The sequence below is a fragment of the Ovis aries genome, chromosome 3 (genome assembly GCF_016772045.2).
Source record: "Ovis aries strain OAR_USU_Benz2616 breed Rambouillet chromosome 3, ARS-UI_Ramb_v3.0, whole genome shotgun sequence".
NCBI classification, from domain to species: Eukaryota; Metazoa; Chordata; class Mammalia; order Artiodactyla; family Bovidae; genus Ovis; species Ovis aries.
Genome location: NC_056056.1, coordinates 176980581 through 176997092, shown reverse-complemented (window position 1 = coordinate 176997092; position 16512 = coordinate 176980581). Strand labels below are relative to the sequence as shown.

The window sequence follows — 16512 nt, the reverse complement described above, 5'->3', positions numbered from 1 at the left end:
GTTCAAATGTAGAGTGCACATACATTATGTCTGAGAATTCCAAATTGTATATTTGCCATAGGGAAATATCCATGCATATGAACAAGAGGATCGTACAATGAATACTTGCCATTATGCTCTTTGTAACCATGAAAAGCTGTTAGAAACCTTAAAATATCTAATAGAGGAATGGATAAATAAATCTATACCTATACCTATAAGACGCAGGTTCCATCCCTGGGTGAGGAAGATCCCCTGGAAGAGGGCTTGGCAACCCTCTTCAGTATTCTTGCCTGGAGAATCCCATGGATCGAGGAGCCTGGTGGGCTACAATCCACAGGGTCACAAAGAGTTGGATATGACTGAAGTAACTTGGCACTGGTACTGGCATAAGGCTATAATATCATTAGATTAATAAAATAGTATATAATTATATGTATCATATAATATTGCATATACTGTAGTACATGTATATTTTAGACCTAGGCTGTAAGGGTTTAAATATGGGCTCTGTAACAGTCTTGAACAAGTTACATAATTTTATTAAGCCTCACTTTCCTCATCTGTAAATTGGAGATAGCAGTAGCCCACACCTGCCTCATAGAACTTTTGAGAGAATTAAGTTAAAGTGAGTTGATGCATATTAATTATTTAGAATGGAATTTGGTGCACAGTAATCATTCCATGATTAGTTTTTATAATTTATAACCCTATGGAATTCTGCACATTAAAGAAAATGAAGTACATATGTGTGCATATGAACTGAAAACAACCTCTAACATGTTGCTCATTGAAAAGAAGTTGAATGCTGTATTGGTATTCCACTGTTTATAGTATTTGCCATTCATGTTTCCAAGGGGAAAGACTACTGCAAATTTTCTATGAGTATTATGTATGTAAATTCATAGGGAAGGGACCAGAATTAGAGGAACTGATCAAAAAGGACTTTCCCCTTATCTGACTTTAGATAGATGGATAGACATGGATGGATGATGGTCGATGGATAGACGGATGGATACAGTTGAACACAATGTATGCAACTACTCTTGTAATTTTAGAAATGTGGATTAAAAATTAAAAGGCCAAGGATGTACAGATTATTATTCCCCTTTTATTAGTGAGGAAACTAAATCTTAAAGATGGCCCATAGCATGCTTAAGTGCATACAGCCAACACGCCACAGAAAGGATTTAAGCCCAGCCCTGCCCTGCCCATGCTACGGCCTTTCTGCCCCTCCAGGCCACCCAGGAGTTGACTATGACAAAGGCTAGAAGAAGGGGCCTCCTTGTCCATACTGACCAGAATGATAAAAGCTAAATGAAATGGAGAATTGTGTTGTTGTTTTTGTTTTTAATTAGTGAACCTGTTGGAATGTGCCATTCAGCAGTGGAGCTGAATGGTTCCTGCTGTTCCTGCAAAACAAACAAAAGTCCCTCCACCCAAGCCACTTCTGTGGCCACTTTTCTAGTCTTATCTATGGAGGGATTGTGAAAGGGACACAGAACTGTGGGAGGGGCACCTTCTCTAGCCAGCCCAGGACCCAGCCTCCTGACTCTCTCTGGTTTTCCTCCCATCATACTATCAGGCTGCATAGACAGGGCACATCACCCTGGGAAGCCCTCACTCAGCCCAACCTCAGAAGGGTAAGAGTATATGAGGCCAAACTTTAGTGAGACAAACCGAGTCTTTTTTTTTTTTTTTTTAACTTTGACTTGGTAGTTTTGAGGGTCTCTTCTAGTTCTAACAGCCAAAGAACATTAGAATTTTTTCTTTATTTTTCTCTATTGATAACCTGATATAATGAGGATGACAGTAATTAGTTCTTACTTTCCTATGATGATGTTTAATTATAACCTCTGGCCATTTCAGCTGTCTTCATATTTCTAAGGAAAACTCTCCAAATCAATAAGTAAGGCATTGTTCAAATGTTAACTGTCCATTCCATCCTGATCCTGGGAAGGGTTGTCTGCCTTACAATAGCAAGGATAAATGGAAGTTGAAAAGTTTTGGAAGAATGGCATAATTCAGAATGGCTTTACCCTTACCATATAGTAGCTGGGTGAGCTTGAGCAAGCACAATTTATCTCAAACCCACAATTTATCTTCCATCTGAAGAAAAATAGGTGTAATACCCACTCTTAAGGATACTGAGTGGATAAAAGACACAAAGAGCCTGCACCCAGTTGAAGTCTGAGAGATGTCCCCTCTTCCCTAAGATAAGTAGCTCTCCTTTTTCCTGACTTGCTAAGATGTCCACAGCCTGGATCCACTCCCCAAGTGATTGGTTCCTTTCCGAAGCTGGATCCTTTTTAATTTCCTTAAGTCACCAAGCCCAGTGTAAAGTGTAATTTTGTGTTTGTGAGAGAGGATTGATCGGGCTTCCTTAAAAATGGCTTCTTCGCTAAAACCACAACCTCAGATACCGAAAGAATCTGCTGGCACTGGTCCCTGTCAAAACAATCTGGAGACGTCCAGAGACCGTCCTCCAGAGCTGGCAGTGGGCCCCCCAGCTGAGCCTCCCTCTTGAATTCCCCACGGGCTCAAGGAGCAGGCCCCCAGCACTCCATTGCACAGCCCCATTCTTCTGTGCAAAGGAGGGGTTGGCATTCTGAAGTCAAATTCTCTCCCTACTGCTGCCACCCCTGCAGAAACCACACGCATGCATGCCCCACTGCCCGCCCCTTCCTGAGCCGGACAGAGCTGTGGAGCAGAAAGCAGGCCAAGGCCGCCTCCTTCATTCCTAGTCCTCCCCTTTCCCCTCCTCCAAAGTCAAGGTTTCGTCAAGAGTTTCAGGGTCAGTGACTGGTGGGGAGGGGGCCACGGACATCGTGGATGCTTCCAAGTCCTTTTCTCTCCGCCACAGTATGTCTTATAAGCCGGGATGTAGTTCATTCTTCTAAACACTTCACTGGGGTGTAGGGCCTGGAGTTGCCATAGAAACACCTTTTAACTCCTCGTCATCCAGAAGGCAGCGCCAATCCTCAGGTCTTCGGCGGGGGAGGGGTGGTGGTGGGGGGAAGGCAAGAAGAGACACTTGTGGATGAGGAGGAAGGAGATGGAAGCCCATGGGGGGATTCCTTAGAGAGGGGCTTTGCCTGGCAATGTGGCACCCAGCCATGAAAAGAGCCAGGAAGGTTCTGAAAGAGGAAGCTAGTGGGCTGGCGTGAGAATCTTTTAAAGACTATAGTATTGACTGGTAGGGTCATAGGGGTGTCAAGGGGAATGGGAGCGTCTACACATTTCCTTCAGGGAGAGAACAGGCAGGCATCAGCCCAGACTGGGAACCAGAAGAGGAGCTGTGAGCTAGGAGTACTGGGAGCCACCTACTGGCCGCCTGCAGGGTGCTGTAAGGCAGTGGAGGTCAACAAGCCAGCAGCCCGCATCCACACCTCCCATAAAAAGCATTATCTCATCCCTGCCACTAGTGCAGTGCGCCAACCAAGGCAGCACAGCTTTGGATCCGGGCCAGCAGCACCGAGGTCTTTTTGTTTCTTTTTCGTTTTTGCTACCACAATGTTCTTGCCTTTTGGTATTTCCTGGTAACTTCGCTTTTCTCTGGGCAGTCAATTGAAGAGGGGGTTGTGGGAAGATTTCTTACTAAAATCCAGAGAAATTACAAGAAACTTTCTGTATCAGTCCCAGACACATAGCAGGAAACCTAAGCAGTGGTTAGGCGGGGCCACTATCGGAAGTGGTCTCCTTGCTCCTGTTTCCACTGTCCCCTGGCGAACTTCCAGGGTAGAAACCTAAAAGCCAAGGGCAAGGGGAAGGCATGAGGTCTCCCTCTCCACACACATCGGAAATCCAAGTGAACACGCCCAAACCACTGTCAGGTAGAGGACGACGCCCTGACTCCACCTGATGCCTGGACCCAAGTATGTGCTCTTCACTGAGAGGACCAGAGCCGCCACCCCCAGCAGTAGCTGCCAGCATCAGTTAGGTGGGAATGACACCCAGAGGGTGAGGAGGGACAGGCCAAGTGGAATTTGGGTGGGGGCAGTCAAGGGAGAAGAAAACCTTGCAGGCCTCTGGCAGCCCCGAAGAATCCTTCCCTGCAATCCACAAACCCAGGGGCCAGTCAGATTCCCCCAGGAGAAGGAAAGGGGCACAGCAAGGACCCCAGGAAGCCACTAATGTGGGTGACCCTAGGTCACACAAATACTCCTGCCTGCCAGCCAGACTGACCCAGTCACCACAGCCACCTCCCTCACATCTCCTAGGCTTGCCAGGCCCACCAGCAGCACCCCTCCCAGCCTCAGCTGCCTCCCCTGCCAGGTTCCTGCCTCCTCCCCCTCCTCCCCTGCAGCACACTTGTGGAGGCCCTCACCCAGGACCCAGTGGAAAATTTCTTTTCCTCTTTATGACTGTGCTTAAAACACACACGCTCCATTCTTCACCTCTGAATGGACACAGGCAGAGGGTGACTAGACTGTGTTGTACCCCACCCCCCGCCCGCATTTACACACACACACAGAGCAAGGGCCACTAGACTTGCAAGCTTTATGAGCTGGAAAGGAGAGGAGAGATGTTTTCCAGCTGCTGCTCCCCCTCTGGCCATCCAAGCACAAGTGTCCCGAACACTCTGAAACAAGTTCTCCCAGGACTCTAAAGGCCCTTGTCTCTAATCAAGACACTAAGTCCGATTTGGAATAGTCACCATGATGTGACCCTTGGCATCTTTGTTCTTTTGGTAACAAACCTGTTTTCCACTGCCGTGTCTCCCCCCACCCCACACACATTCAAGGAAAAAAAAAGCCTTCCTGTGAATTCTCACAGCTATGTGATAAGTGATCCCTCACACACGCCACCTCCTGCTTGCTATCAACACTTTCAAATACAGTTCCTTCGGGGAGGGTCAACCCCACAGATTCCTTCTTATTTCCCCCCTTAAATCCACCCAAACTTGGCAGTCCAAGAAGCTCAGTTAGCACTTGCCCAGGGATTGTGAGGCTGAGTTGGGTCTTGGTGAAAAGAATGAACATAGTGGGGAGATGGTGAAAACTCAGAAAACTACAAGTTTCTCCTGCAACTTTCCCCTGCACATGACTGGCAACTTTTTCTTTTTAATTTTTATTTTTTAAACTCATCATCATCCCAGCACTTTAGTTGGCATTACAAGTTTTAGAAATGCTCTCCCCATCTTTCTTCCCCAGACAGTTCTCCGGTGATAGTGAAAAGGGGAATTTTCCAGATGTCAAAAAGACCAGTAAGGACCTCACGCCCTAAAAGACCATGGCTACAAAGAGTTCACTCGGCCTCGGTGGGTTTCTCTGCGTCTACCCACCTCGGTCATGCTGAAGCATACCTCAGAATCTACCTCCACGACCTCCCCCCAAGCCCAGGCAATGGAAAGGATTGGGGGTTGGCGAGGCCACCCATAGCAGCGCCGGAGTCCCGGCTGCAGCGCGCGAGCGAACGGTCACCGCGGGGGCTCCGGCAGGGACCCCGGGAGCGCTTACCGATGTCTGAGTTGCAGAACGCGTCCTGGGGGTGGCTGGGCGAGCACGTGCACGCCTCAGCGCCCCAGTCCCCCAGGCTCCAGCTGCCCAGGAGCACGACGAGCCCGAGCCAGGGAGTCATCGCCGCTGCCGTTGCTGGGGCTGCTGCTCGCGTCTACAAAGTTGCCTTGCGCGCCACGGGCCGGGTCGCTGCAGCCTGCGCTCGCCCGCCCGCCTGTGGGGGGCAACTTTGGCTTGGAGCGCGCCGCCCTCCGAGTGCCCGGCGGGACGGGATGGAGTGCGACGGAGCTGCCTCGGCGCTGGCGCAGGACTGGGCGGGTGGGCAGTCTCTCTGGGCGGAGGAGCAGGAGCTGAGGGAGCAGAAGGAGGAGAAGCTGTCCGAGCGTCCGCCCGCTGCCCGCTCTGCGCCGCAGCCCCGCGGCCGAGTGATATAGCGCGGGTCCCCCCGGGCACCCCCTCTCGAGCGCGCGGGGCCCGCCGACTCCGACCAATAGCAGAGCCGCATTACCTCATCGGCCCTCCAAAAAGGGGGCGGGGCCGGGGGCGCGGGGCGACGGGGCGGGGCCGCCCGTCCCGTTCAGGTCCTTTTAGGGAATAATACAGCTGTGGGCACGCGAGTGGGTGGGCTGAACGCGCCCCTGCTACGCGCTGGCGCAGGGGCCCTCGGAGCGGCGCCCCCTTGCCCTCCTCGCCTGCAAACCCGCCATACGCCCACCCCGCCCTCTGGGCGCCTCTGACTCAAACCAAAATCAACTACCGCTCACCCCAGCACCAACCCCTTTGGCAGGTCAGAGGTGGCCTTGCCTTGGGGACCTTGACTGCGCCTGGTGGAAAGGATAAATAAAGGCTAACTGTGCCTTCTCTGGAGAGAGCCGGGTCAGAGGGGAAAGAACCAGGTTGCTGACAAATCCCCTATCCCTCAGCGTATCGCTGCTCCAGACTTTCCTGCTCAGTAGGAAGAAGTCGTTTGCCTTTTGGAACTGACTGTAACGAAAGGTTGTTTCCCGGGCTCAGCCGGAGTAAATCATGAGGCCATTCAACAGACATCGTTCTGGATTCTGGGATGAGCAAAACGAACTCTTTGTTCCCATGGAACTAGTAGGCAATACATTAGAAGATACATGAGTACATAGGGTGATTTACTAAGGTAATAGTGCCCTGAATGATGAATGATGGGTTAGAAATACTGCGGAGGGCGCTGCTGTCTACGGGATAATAAGCAAAATGGCTGAGAAGGTGACAGCCTGGCTGTGAACAAGAAGCCTCAGCCCTTTGGCAGCTGGGAGGAGATAACAGCAAGTGCAAAGTCCCTAGGCTTACTCGAAAAACAGTAAGTTAGGGCACGAGGAAATGGTAACCCCACCGAGGGCAGACAAGTCTCCATCCTTCAGCGAGGAATTAGAGGTGAACTAATTCCAACCGGAAATGAAACTAGATCCTGAAGAACTATCCAGGATTCAAGAACATGAGGAACAATGGATATCTGCTAAAAAACTGATACTATGACTATTTTTCTTATTCAGTAACCTCTTGAGCCTGCCTTATATTAATATTTTCCATACTTCACCTCATTACATCTCACAATGATCCTTTTAGATAGGAAAAACACAAAGTGTTATTCACACTTTCCAGATGAGGAAACTGTTGCAGAAAGATGCCATTACTTGGCAACCAGCCAGGAACTGAATTCTCTGATTCCTGCCTTAAGACAGGTGTTTATTTTCTTGGACTTTTTAGTGGCAGCTAGCTTTATCTGTGCAAGTGTCCTTTTTGCAGCTGGAATCTTCTTTCTATTCTTGCATCTTTCTCACTTTCTCACCCAACTCATCCCGTTTGGAAAGAGACTAAAGTGATTTGGCAATAAAAATGGTAAAAGTTTGGAACAAAAGAAGGATGAGAAGTGCTGCTCTGAAGTGCAAGTTCATCCTCTTTCTCAGAAATTCCTCTGTTTACACCTCAGAGAAGTGACACCAAAATGGCAGGAGCAGAAAGCTTCATTGGAAATGATATTTCCAAGAACATTTTTAAAGCTTCCCTTTCCCCCTTAAGAATTTAGCTGTAAGGAGAGGAATCTAGTTTCCACATTTTTCTGTCTTGTTTCCTCCCCAACTTTTAAGACCCTTCCCATCCTAACTTTGACTGTAGCCCCATCCAGAGAGAGCTTTCCTTCCCTCAGTGTTTACTTAGAATTTTGCCCCTTGTTCCATGAACTGTAGTTGTACTATTTCCCCAACCACACTAGAAGAAACACTTTGAAGCCTAAGATATTTGAGAAGGCTGCTTTTTACTCCTTAGGGTATAAATTAGGGTCTCAAGGGACACGGGTATGGGTGTGGCCAGAAACCCATTGAGTCTTGAGCTGTGGACACTTTGGAAGTCACTCCAAGGATCCAGGTTGAATGAGGGCATACTTGGTAGGATTTGAGAGTTTCATTTATCCCTGCACTGTGCCAGTCATGTGGAAGGTTTTATAGGCCTTTCCAGACCAAATCTACTTTGGATAAGCATCTTACGTGTTGAAGCATTCTCTTCACTCTCTCTCTCTCTTTTCTTTCTCACTTTAAGGTTTTGTCCAAATTACCAACAGTTTCTCCAAGGGAAGGCTTGCCTAGAAAATGAGTGTCAGAGAAATAACTTTTGCTGAATTTCAAGCAGCAGGTTCCTTATAGAAAACATCTGAAGCATATGATTTTATGGCAGTTCAGTTCAGTTCAGTTCAGTCGCTCAGTCGTGTCCGACTCTTCGAGACCCCATGAATCGCAGTACGCCAGGCCTCCCTGTCCATCACCATCTCCCGGAGTTCACTCAGACTCACGTCCATGGAGTCCGTGATGCCATCCAGCCATCTCATCCTCGGTCATCCCCTTCTCCTCCTGCCCTCAATCCCTCCCAGCATCAGAGTTTTTTCCAATGAGTCAACTCTTCGCATGAGGTGGCCAAAGTACTGGAGCTTAGTTATACAAGTGTAAGAGTAATCTGATTGTTTTTCTAGCTGAAAGGTAGCAAAATTGCCCTTTGGTTTATTTCCTCTAACTCCCTATCCTAAACTGCGTCAGTGTGTTTGGAGTTCAGCTTCTGTTTCAGTTGGAAAGTTCTCCCTAATGTCTAACCCAAGGGGACTATCTTCTGTCCATCCATCCTCAGTCCTCACTTTGAACAAGAGAAAAAGCAAGCTTCATGCATTGTTATAGAGGGGAGCACTACACACTGCCTCTGGGTCAAGGGCAGCAAGCAGACCTCATAGCCATCAATCCAGATGTCATTGTGTCCATGGACCTAGTAATATGTAAGAATTGCTTTCTCAAGTCCACTTTAGAAGCTAGATGGAGGGGGCCTGGGGCCAATGGTAAATAAGAATGAGGATACTGGCTCCCCACTTTGTCTTGATAGCTAAGGACACTGATAGATTTATAAACCCCAGAAGAACTGAAGAAGTTTCTAAATCTGGTGGTCCAGATTTAGTGGTCCACCCCCTCTTCATATCAAGTTCCAAGATGCTAGACTCTCTGGGAAGTCTCTCACAGACATTTAGAGAACCTGAAAAATGACCTGAGATTCTGCCCATCCTCATTTTACAGGTGGGGAAAATAAGGTTCAGACAGATGAAGAAATTTGCCCAAAAGTCTCATGGTTAGCTCGCAGTAGACCCGAGATTGTGCTGTGGCTGCCTGATTCCTAACCTGGGTTGTCTTCCACACACTCGTGGCCCCAGTCCCCCCAACTGCAGTGCATGATCTAACGTTTAGACTCTTATGCAGCCACTCGCAGTCCTGAATCTGCATTTCAAGTCTATAGATGAGTTTCAGAGTCCCTTTGTCCAGTACCCAACAGGTAGAGAACTGCACTGCACTGACTAAATAGTTCTCTGTTATGTTAATAATCACCTCTGAGCCAGTCATAACAAATGTAGCTCTGTACTCCTCAGAGATTTATCTCTTGTGTGTTTATTTTTCCCTTTCTAAATTATCTAATATCTTCTGAAAGCATTTCAAGTATATTGCTGCAAAGTGACACATGAAAATTTTCTTTCTGGGGGACAAAGAGAGGCTTGGATGAAAAACAGAAGCAAAAGATGTGAGATTTGTTCCAAAGGTGGCTGCAGAAACAGTTGTTGAGGCAAGTCATCTCACCTGTCTAGACTCAGTTTTCTTGTTCATTGGATGAAGGTTGTAACTCAGTGATCTCCAAGATCCCCCCTGGCTGAAAAGTCTCAGGACCCATGGAAAAGTCTCAAGGACAAGGTGAATGTCTCTGAAGGGAAGATAGATCTTGCCATTAAAGAATTTTGAGAAAAATTAACTGTGAGAGACTAAAGCATGTCCATCAATTTCTCAGTCAACACTGAGTTCCTATTCTGCTTTCTGCTCTCTCCTCCAAGACTCCGGCTGAAACCAAAGATTTTGATGGTGAAAGCATACAAGAGATTGAGGGTCATATTCCTGATAGAGCCCCATTGTAATTACTTGTTTTTCTGCCTTTTTGCCTCTTGCATCATAAGCACTAAAAGATCAAGAAATAAGCCTTTTGTTATCTCCATGCCTTATTTCTAAAATTCATTTAACTCCTGTACTGCCTTCAGATCATAGTTTAGATGTCACCTCCTCTAGAGAGCCTTCTCTGATTCCTGTCTCCAGTCTTTGTCAAGTCCCTCCCATGTGATCCTGTGCTTCTTTCCCTCACACTACTTGTCTGACTGTAATGTGATTGTTTACCTTCCTGGATGGTAAGTTCCTTGAGGACAGTGTTCGTGGTAACAAAGATGTCAATAAGGATTAGCTGAATGGATGGAATTAATTGGCCCCACCAGCCAGTACTGACATAGGCAGGTGGCTAGCTCCTTGGAGAGCTCACAGGGCTCTATCCCTTTGACCACTGATAGGGGGCGCTGTAAGCCAGAGAACACCCATTCCCTCAGCCTGAAGCCTCAGCTGGTCTCACTGAGAAGGGGGGAAAGGCACAGTTCCACACTAGTCAGTGGGGTGTGGGTGCCTTTGAGTGGGTGAAGCTAACCCCTCCCGTCTGCAATGGCCACAAAGCTCTCAGTCAGCATCCCGTCTGGGTCCGCAGCTGCCCAGCTTCTCCACCCTCAGGCTGGCCACTTGTCAACCCAAGGGGAGCCGTGCTCTCAGGAAGCTACATACTTGTGAATCATGGATTTGAGGGGTACTGGGGAGACCTGGGAATACAACAGAGGATCCCATGGTCCTTCTCTTCCAGGGCAGAGCTGGCCTCTGAAAACTGAAACTGGAGAAGGTCCTAAGATGTATGTCATCTCTGCAGCCGTGTAGGGAAACACCTCTCCTCTTTCCTGTCCCTTCTCCTCCAGACCCCAGCCACCGCGCCTTCCCCAAACCCACAGTCCATCTGAAAGTCATTGCATTTTAAAATAGTCTCTTCTGAGCAACAGACAGCCCCGGTCCACCCTGCACCGTGAGCCCTGACCAGACCCTTAGCAGGGCTGCCACCCGGCGCTGGGGGATTCTGGACCTAAGGTGGCAGGCATTTCAGGTTCTCTCTGTGTCTGGCACCAGCAGGGAGTGAACACCTTGCCTTGCTTCCATCTGGAGCCAATTTCACGGCAGTAAAATTGCAGGGCATCTCTTCCCCGGGCGTCTCTTCCCCCAGCTCTCCCCCATCCCTGCCAGGGAGTGAAGACCCCTTAGTGTGAGTCTCTGGCTGAATTCACCTGAATCCTGGGGTATCGGCATTTCTTTTTGCAGGGAGCTACTCCCAGAGATTTTAAACCAGAAAACACATGTGCATAGTGGAGACATTTTGTGCTCCTTTTTACTGGGATGGTAGGAGATGGGAAACAGAGCTAAGATTCCAGCACTTGCTCTTTTTTGTTTTTGACTGTGTACTCGGTTGACTGTTTCTATGAAGGGTAATATGAAGTGGAAGCAGAGCTTCTCCTCCTCGACGCTGTCTTAATGTCTTCCCTATGCCCATGAAGTCCATGCGTTTTCCTTTAAAAATGAGCAGCTCCTTTGTGGTTTCTTTGAAGGTTGCATGCTCAGCTTTGCACAGAAGACGCATGTGAATGTCTCTGCCTGCCGCTCTATAGCTTGGGAGGGAATGGGATGGCCAGACAGATAAAGGATTGTTATGCTGTCAGCCTGGGCTAGAGATCCCATTTCTGCCAAGGTGCTTGAGCCTGTTGCGGTGGAACCTGCTGGAATTGAAATTGACTTGTCCTATGCAATGGGGACACCGTTAAACACATCCTCCTTAAACTCGACTGCTGAGACTCCACTCTCTCTGGGTTTTTGCTTTCTGCCTCTCCAACTGTACCTTCTCAGTCTTCTTTGCAGACTCTTCAGGCTCTTCCTGCCACTAAAATATAGGTGTTTCCCAATTTTGTCCAAGGATCCCTTTTCATCCCTTTCCTTCCTTCCTATCTTCCACACTCCCCCTGGCTAATCCCACTGTCTCCCCTGGACCCACCTCCCACTCTGGTCTGTCCACTGCTGTAAGCAGCAGTATCCCTATGAGCTCTTGTCTAGACCCAATTTCCCCGGGACAGTTGCACTTGGAGGTCCCATGGGCTCCTCAGACCCCTAAGAGTCCAAACTCACTGTCTTCCTCTCAGTCCTCTCTGGTATGACCCATCCCTGCCAGTGGCACCATCATTCACCAAGTGCTGTAGATTCTCACTCCATGCATCTCTTCTAACCTTCACTTCTTTCCACTATGTCTGCCTTGGATCAGGCCCCTATAGTCTTTCCTGACAATTTCAATTGTCGCATAATTATCCACTCTATCCAGGGTCTTTCTCTATCAAATTCAGCTTTTACACTGCTGCTCATGTTAAGTTTTTCAAATATAAATCTGAAGTCATGCTGTCTTTGGCTTAAAATGATTCACTTGTTCTCCGTGGCTTTCTGAACAAAGTATTAAGCTCCCAAGAAAGGCATACAAGGCTCCATGTGCTCTGGCTCATCCTGGGGTCCCCAGAGGCGCACCATTCGAGCAGAATACATTGTGACTGCTATCCCTGCCATTACACAACAGCATGTCCTGTCCTATGTCCCCATTCAACCTATGTTTCCAACCTATGTCCCCATTCTCATCTTCAAGCCTTTTGTTTTCCAGCTCTCAGTTACGCAACAGCATGTCCTGTCCTATGTCCCCATTCAACCTATGCTTCCAGCCTATGTCCCCATTCAACCTAGGCTTCTAATCTATGTCCCCATTCTCATCTTCAAGCCTTTTGTGTTCCAGCTCTCAGTTCCTGCCTCTGAGGCTTGCTCACACTGCACTCTTTGCCTGGAATCCACCTTCCACCATTATATTCCTGACCCTCCTCTGTCTCATCTGTCAGGATCTTTGTCGTTCTGGATTCAACTTGAATTACCTCATGGATATTTTCCCTGACCCTGTCTCTGCCTCAGCAGATCTGACTGCTCCTCCAAGGCCTCTCCTTCTTCAGTCCTCTCCCACTCACACAGTATCCCGCAGATTCCTACCGGGTTCCTCCCATACTCTTTTGTCCCTAGTGGTTGATATGTCTTTCTCTCCCTTAGACAGCAAGCAAATCCAGGCCCTTCCTCAGCCTCTAGCACAGCATCTGCACTTCATACTCATAGGCACTTTCCAAATATTGAGAAAATAAACTAACCAATGAATAGCAGAGAAAATGGGGGGAGGGACGGTCAATGTATCAGCTTCACAAGTTCATCGTAACAGAGGTTCTGGAATCCAGCTTCTCAAGTCCAGAAAGTCAACTAGATACAGCTCCGGGCTGATCAGTCCCAGGAACACTAGGAATCATAGGAGACCAGCAACCCAAGCAAACTACATTATCTTTGTTTCCCATGAGAGATACAATTGGCATGTAGGATAGGATACGTGTGTCAACATGACCCTTATGTTTTTTTCCTGATAACCATAGAGAGCTTGACATGAAGCTAGTTTCTCATCAGAAAGAGTTGGAACACAGGGAATGAGATCAGAAGGGTATTTCAGCTGAGATACTGTAGAATTCTCCTTCTCAGTGAGAGGAATCCTTGGCCACAAGAGTGACAGTGCCCACAGCTGCTGGCTAGAGTCCCTCTGCCTGTACAGTGACAAGGTCATATACATATTGCCAACTTTGGCTCCCTTGGTCTTTCCGATTTTCTGCTGCAAACTTGCCACTCCTGGCTTCTTCTGCCTAGGCTTTTCCTGTACTAGGAATATTATGATCTATTTGGTTTCTATATTTTCGATTGTAAGTCACCATCCTATAATGACCCTCACGCTAACAAGTCTGAGTTTTGTATTTTGAATTCTCCCCTTACTGTGTTCTGATGTACTGTGAAGCACTTGCATAGCGTGTGGATTTATGGCTTCAGTGCTCAGAAGACAGACAGCCTCTTTCCACTGCTCTCTTGTGAAGCAGTCACTGGCAGTCAGACACTGGCAGTCTCTGTTTGCCTCACAGCTTGTGTGTCACAGTGTGATCATCAGCTCTTCGGAGGAAAGTATACGGTTCTCACCTTCCTGCCCTCCTTCCTTCCAGTTTCCTTAGACACTGAATGGGTGTCCACTGGTATGCAGCAGGCACACTAGGGATCCAAGTGAACAAGGCACAGACCACCCTCAAGGAGTTCCCAGTCTAACAGGAGAGAAAGACTTGGAAACAATAGTGGGTGGCCTGATCTACAACAGGAGGGTCAGAAGTGCCAGGAGTTGGGCCACCCAACCAGGGAACAGGGAGATATTTGGAAACCCATATTAGAGTAAGACAGAAAACCGGAGGTGGGAGAGAATTGTGGATAATCAAATCATGGGAAAAGGCCCCAGAGATGTGGGTTTCCATATGGTCACACAGGATTACTGGCAAAGACAAGGCAAGGAATCAGAGCCCTTAGTATCTCATCATCTTCCCATCACTCCAGATTTCTCTAATTCGTGGCTGGATACATAATAAACATGCAGTAAATAATTATTTTCCTGTCCTGTAACGTTCATCAACCTTGGGATGATAAACTGGAAAAGTTTCTAAGATGAGAGAAAGGAAAGGGAACTTGCATTAATGGAGTACCTGCTACATACAAGGCATTTAGTGTTTCCTCTAATACTCACAGCCCTAAAAAATAGGTATTATTTTATGTCCATTTTATAGCAAAGAAAACTGAGGTTCAAAAATTAAACTGCATGTCCAATTTCTTACAAGGAAGGGAGTGGCAGAACTGTGATTCAGACCTAGAGACCTCTTTCCAAATGAGCACTCTTTCTGGAGACTGAAAAGTCACTGTATCCATAGGTTCATGGGCTGCAGGTGACTTCATCTTCGTCTTTTGGGTTCCCATTGAGTACTCAGGGCTCTTGATTACTGTGTGATGCAGCCAAGCAGGAGACATGGTACCTTTCAAAGGAGGGCCAGTGAGGGAGTGTTTATGCATCATCTCTTCTTTGATCTGGTTTGCAGGGGAGGTGAGACAGGAGAAATCACAGAGCAGGCAGTATCTGGTGTAAGATCATGGCCTTCATGACTGAGTGAATACTACTGGAAAATTACATTTGTATTACCAAAGAAGGGCCCAGAATCTAGAGGCAAGCTGATAAAATATTGGTCAGTATTTTCTAACAACTAATGAATATGACTTCATTTCCTTCTGAAATTTTAAGCATAAGATTGAGGCAGTATACCAGGTTTTTATCTCAGTTCTGCCATACACAATAGCTGAGTGACCATGAGTAAATCAACAAACCCACTTTCTTTAAATGTAAAACCAGGGGTTTAGATTTTATGATCTCTCATAACTTTCCAATGGAATATTCTGGAAGGCAGACTGAAGAGAGGCTTAGGCACCAAGATTTGTAATGTCCATAATCCTGGGTTTTGATCTTTCTTGACTTTTTCACACTGTGACCTTGTACAAGTTCCTTCACTTCTCTGAGCCTCAGATCAGTTTAGTTCAGTTGCTCAGTCGAATCTTTGCGACCCCCTGGACTGCAGCACGCCAGGCCTCCCTGTCTATCACCAACTCCCAGAGTTTACTCAAACTCATGTCCTCAGATATCTAATGGTAAAACAGAGGAGCAACTCATAGGATCTTCATGAGGATCAAACAAGGTGCAGAGAATAAGGCTCTGGCACAGTGAGAACCTGTGTGGACCATGGTGTGGCCCTCCAGGCACAGAAATGTATGAGATCCCTGCAGATAAGTAGCCTGCTGTTTGATGATCTTTGTTTATTAATGAAGACCATGTTCCCATGTCATATCCCCTTTGACCATGTCCGTAACACCCAGAGAAGGGATGGGGGAAAGGAGGAAGCAAAGAAGAGCAATCCTTGATAGTAACCGCTAATTCCTATAGTGTGCCAATGCAATTGGAGAAGGCAATGGCAACCCACTCCAGTACTCTTGCCTGGAAAATCCCATGGATGGAGGAGCCTGGTGGGCTGCAGTCCATGGGGTCACGAAGAGTTGGGCACAACTGAGCGACTTCACTTTCACTTTTTACTTTGATGCATTGGAGAAGGAAATGGCAACCCACTCCAGTGTTTTTGCCTGGAGAATCCCAGGGACGGCGGAGCCTGGTGGGCTGCCATCTGTGGGGTCGCAAAGAGTCGGACACGACTGAAGCGACTTAGCAGCAGCCTTAGCAGCAGCAGCTTATTAAATGCAGGGCATTCTTCTAGGCAGTTTTCATATATTAATTCATACTAATCTAATAGTGAAAGCTGTGAGGTAGATGAGCTTATCCTCACAATCTGTTTTTTCTTCAGGTGTAGAAACAAAGCTACAGAGAGATTATGTAACTTGCTCAAGATCACATGGGCAGGATGGTGCAGTGCTTGGATTTGAATCCAGAGCAGCCTTTCCCAAGAGTCCGTACTCTTAACCACCCTGCAAGCCTTCCTGTTCAGGGTGAAGGTGAACATGCAGAAAATAGCAAGGATGCAGTTTCCATTGGCAATAGCCAATGCCCAATGTCAGTCACCGGTTGGGTCTTCCTTCCCAGAATGCCTTGCACCCATCAATCCAGGTGTTTAGGAATCAGCTATGCTGCCCATCAGTAGGATACTTAGTAGGCCAGAGAGTACATGAGCAGGCCCTAATGAAGAGTAATACTCATGGGGTCA

The 16512-nt window shown here is 47.6% G+C and overlaps 2 protein-coding genes across 5 annotated transcripts in view; one reads left to right on the top strand and one right to left on the bottom strand.

Moving 5' to 3' along the window:
* TIMP3 (TIMP metallopeptidase inhibitor 3) overlaps positions 1-5559 on the bottom strand; it is a 54809-nt gene extending 49250 nt beyond the window's left edge. Inside the window, exon 1 of the mRNA NM_001166187.1 lies at positions 5439-5559. Coding sequence (NP_001159659.1) covers positions 5439-5559 — 121 coding nt within the window. The remainder of the gene's footprint in view (positions 1-5438) is intronic.
* Positions 1-16512, top strand: part of SYN3 (synapsin III) — a 486177-nt gene that overhangs the window by 206624 nt on the left and 263041 nt on the right. The window lies entirely within an intron of this gene.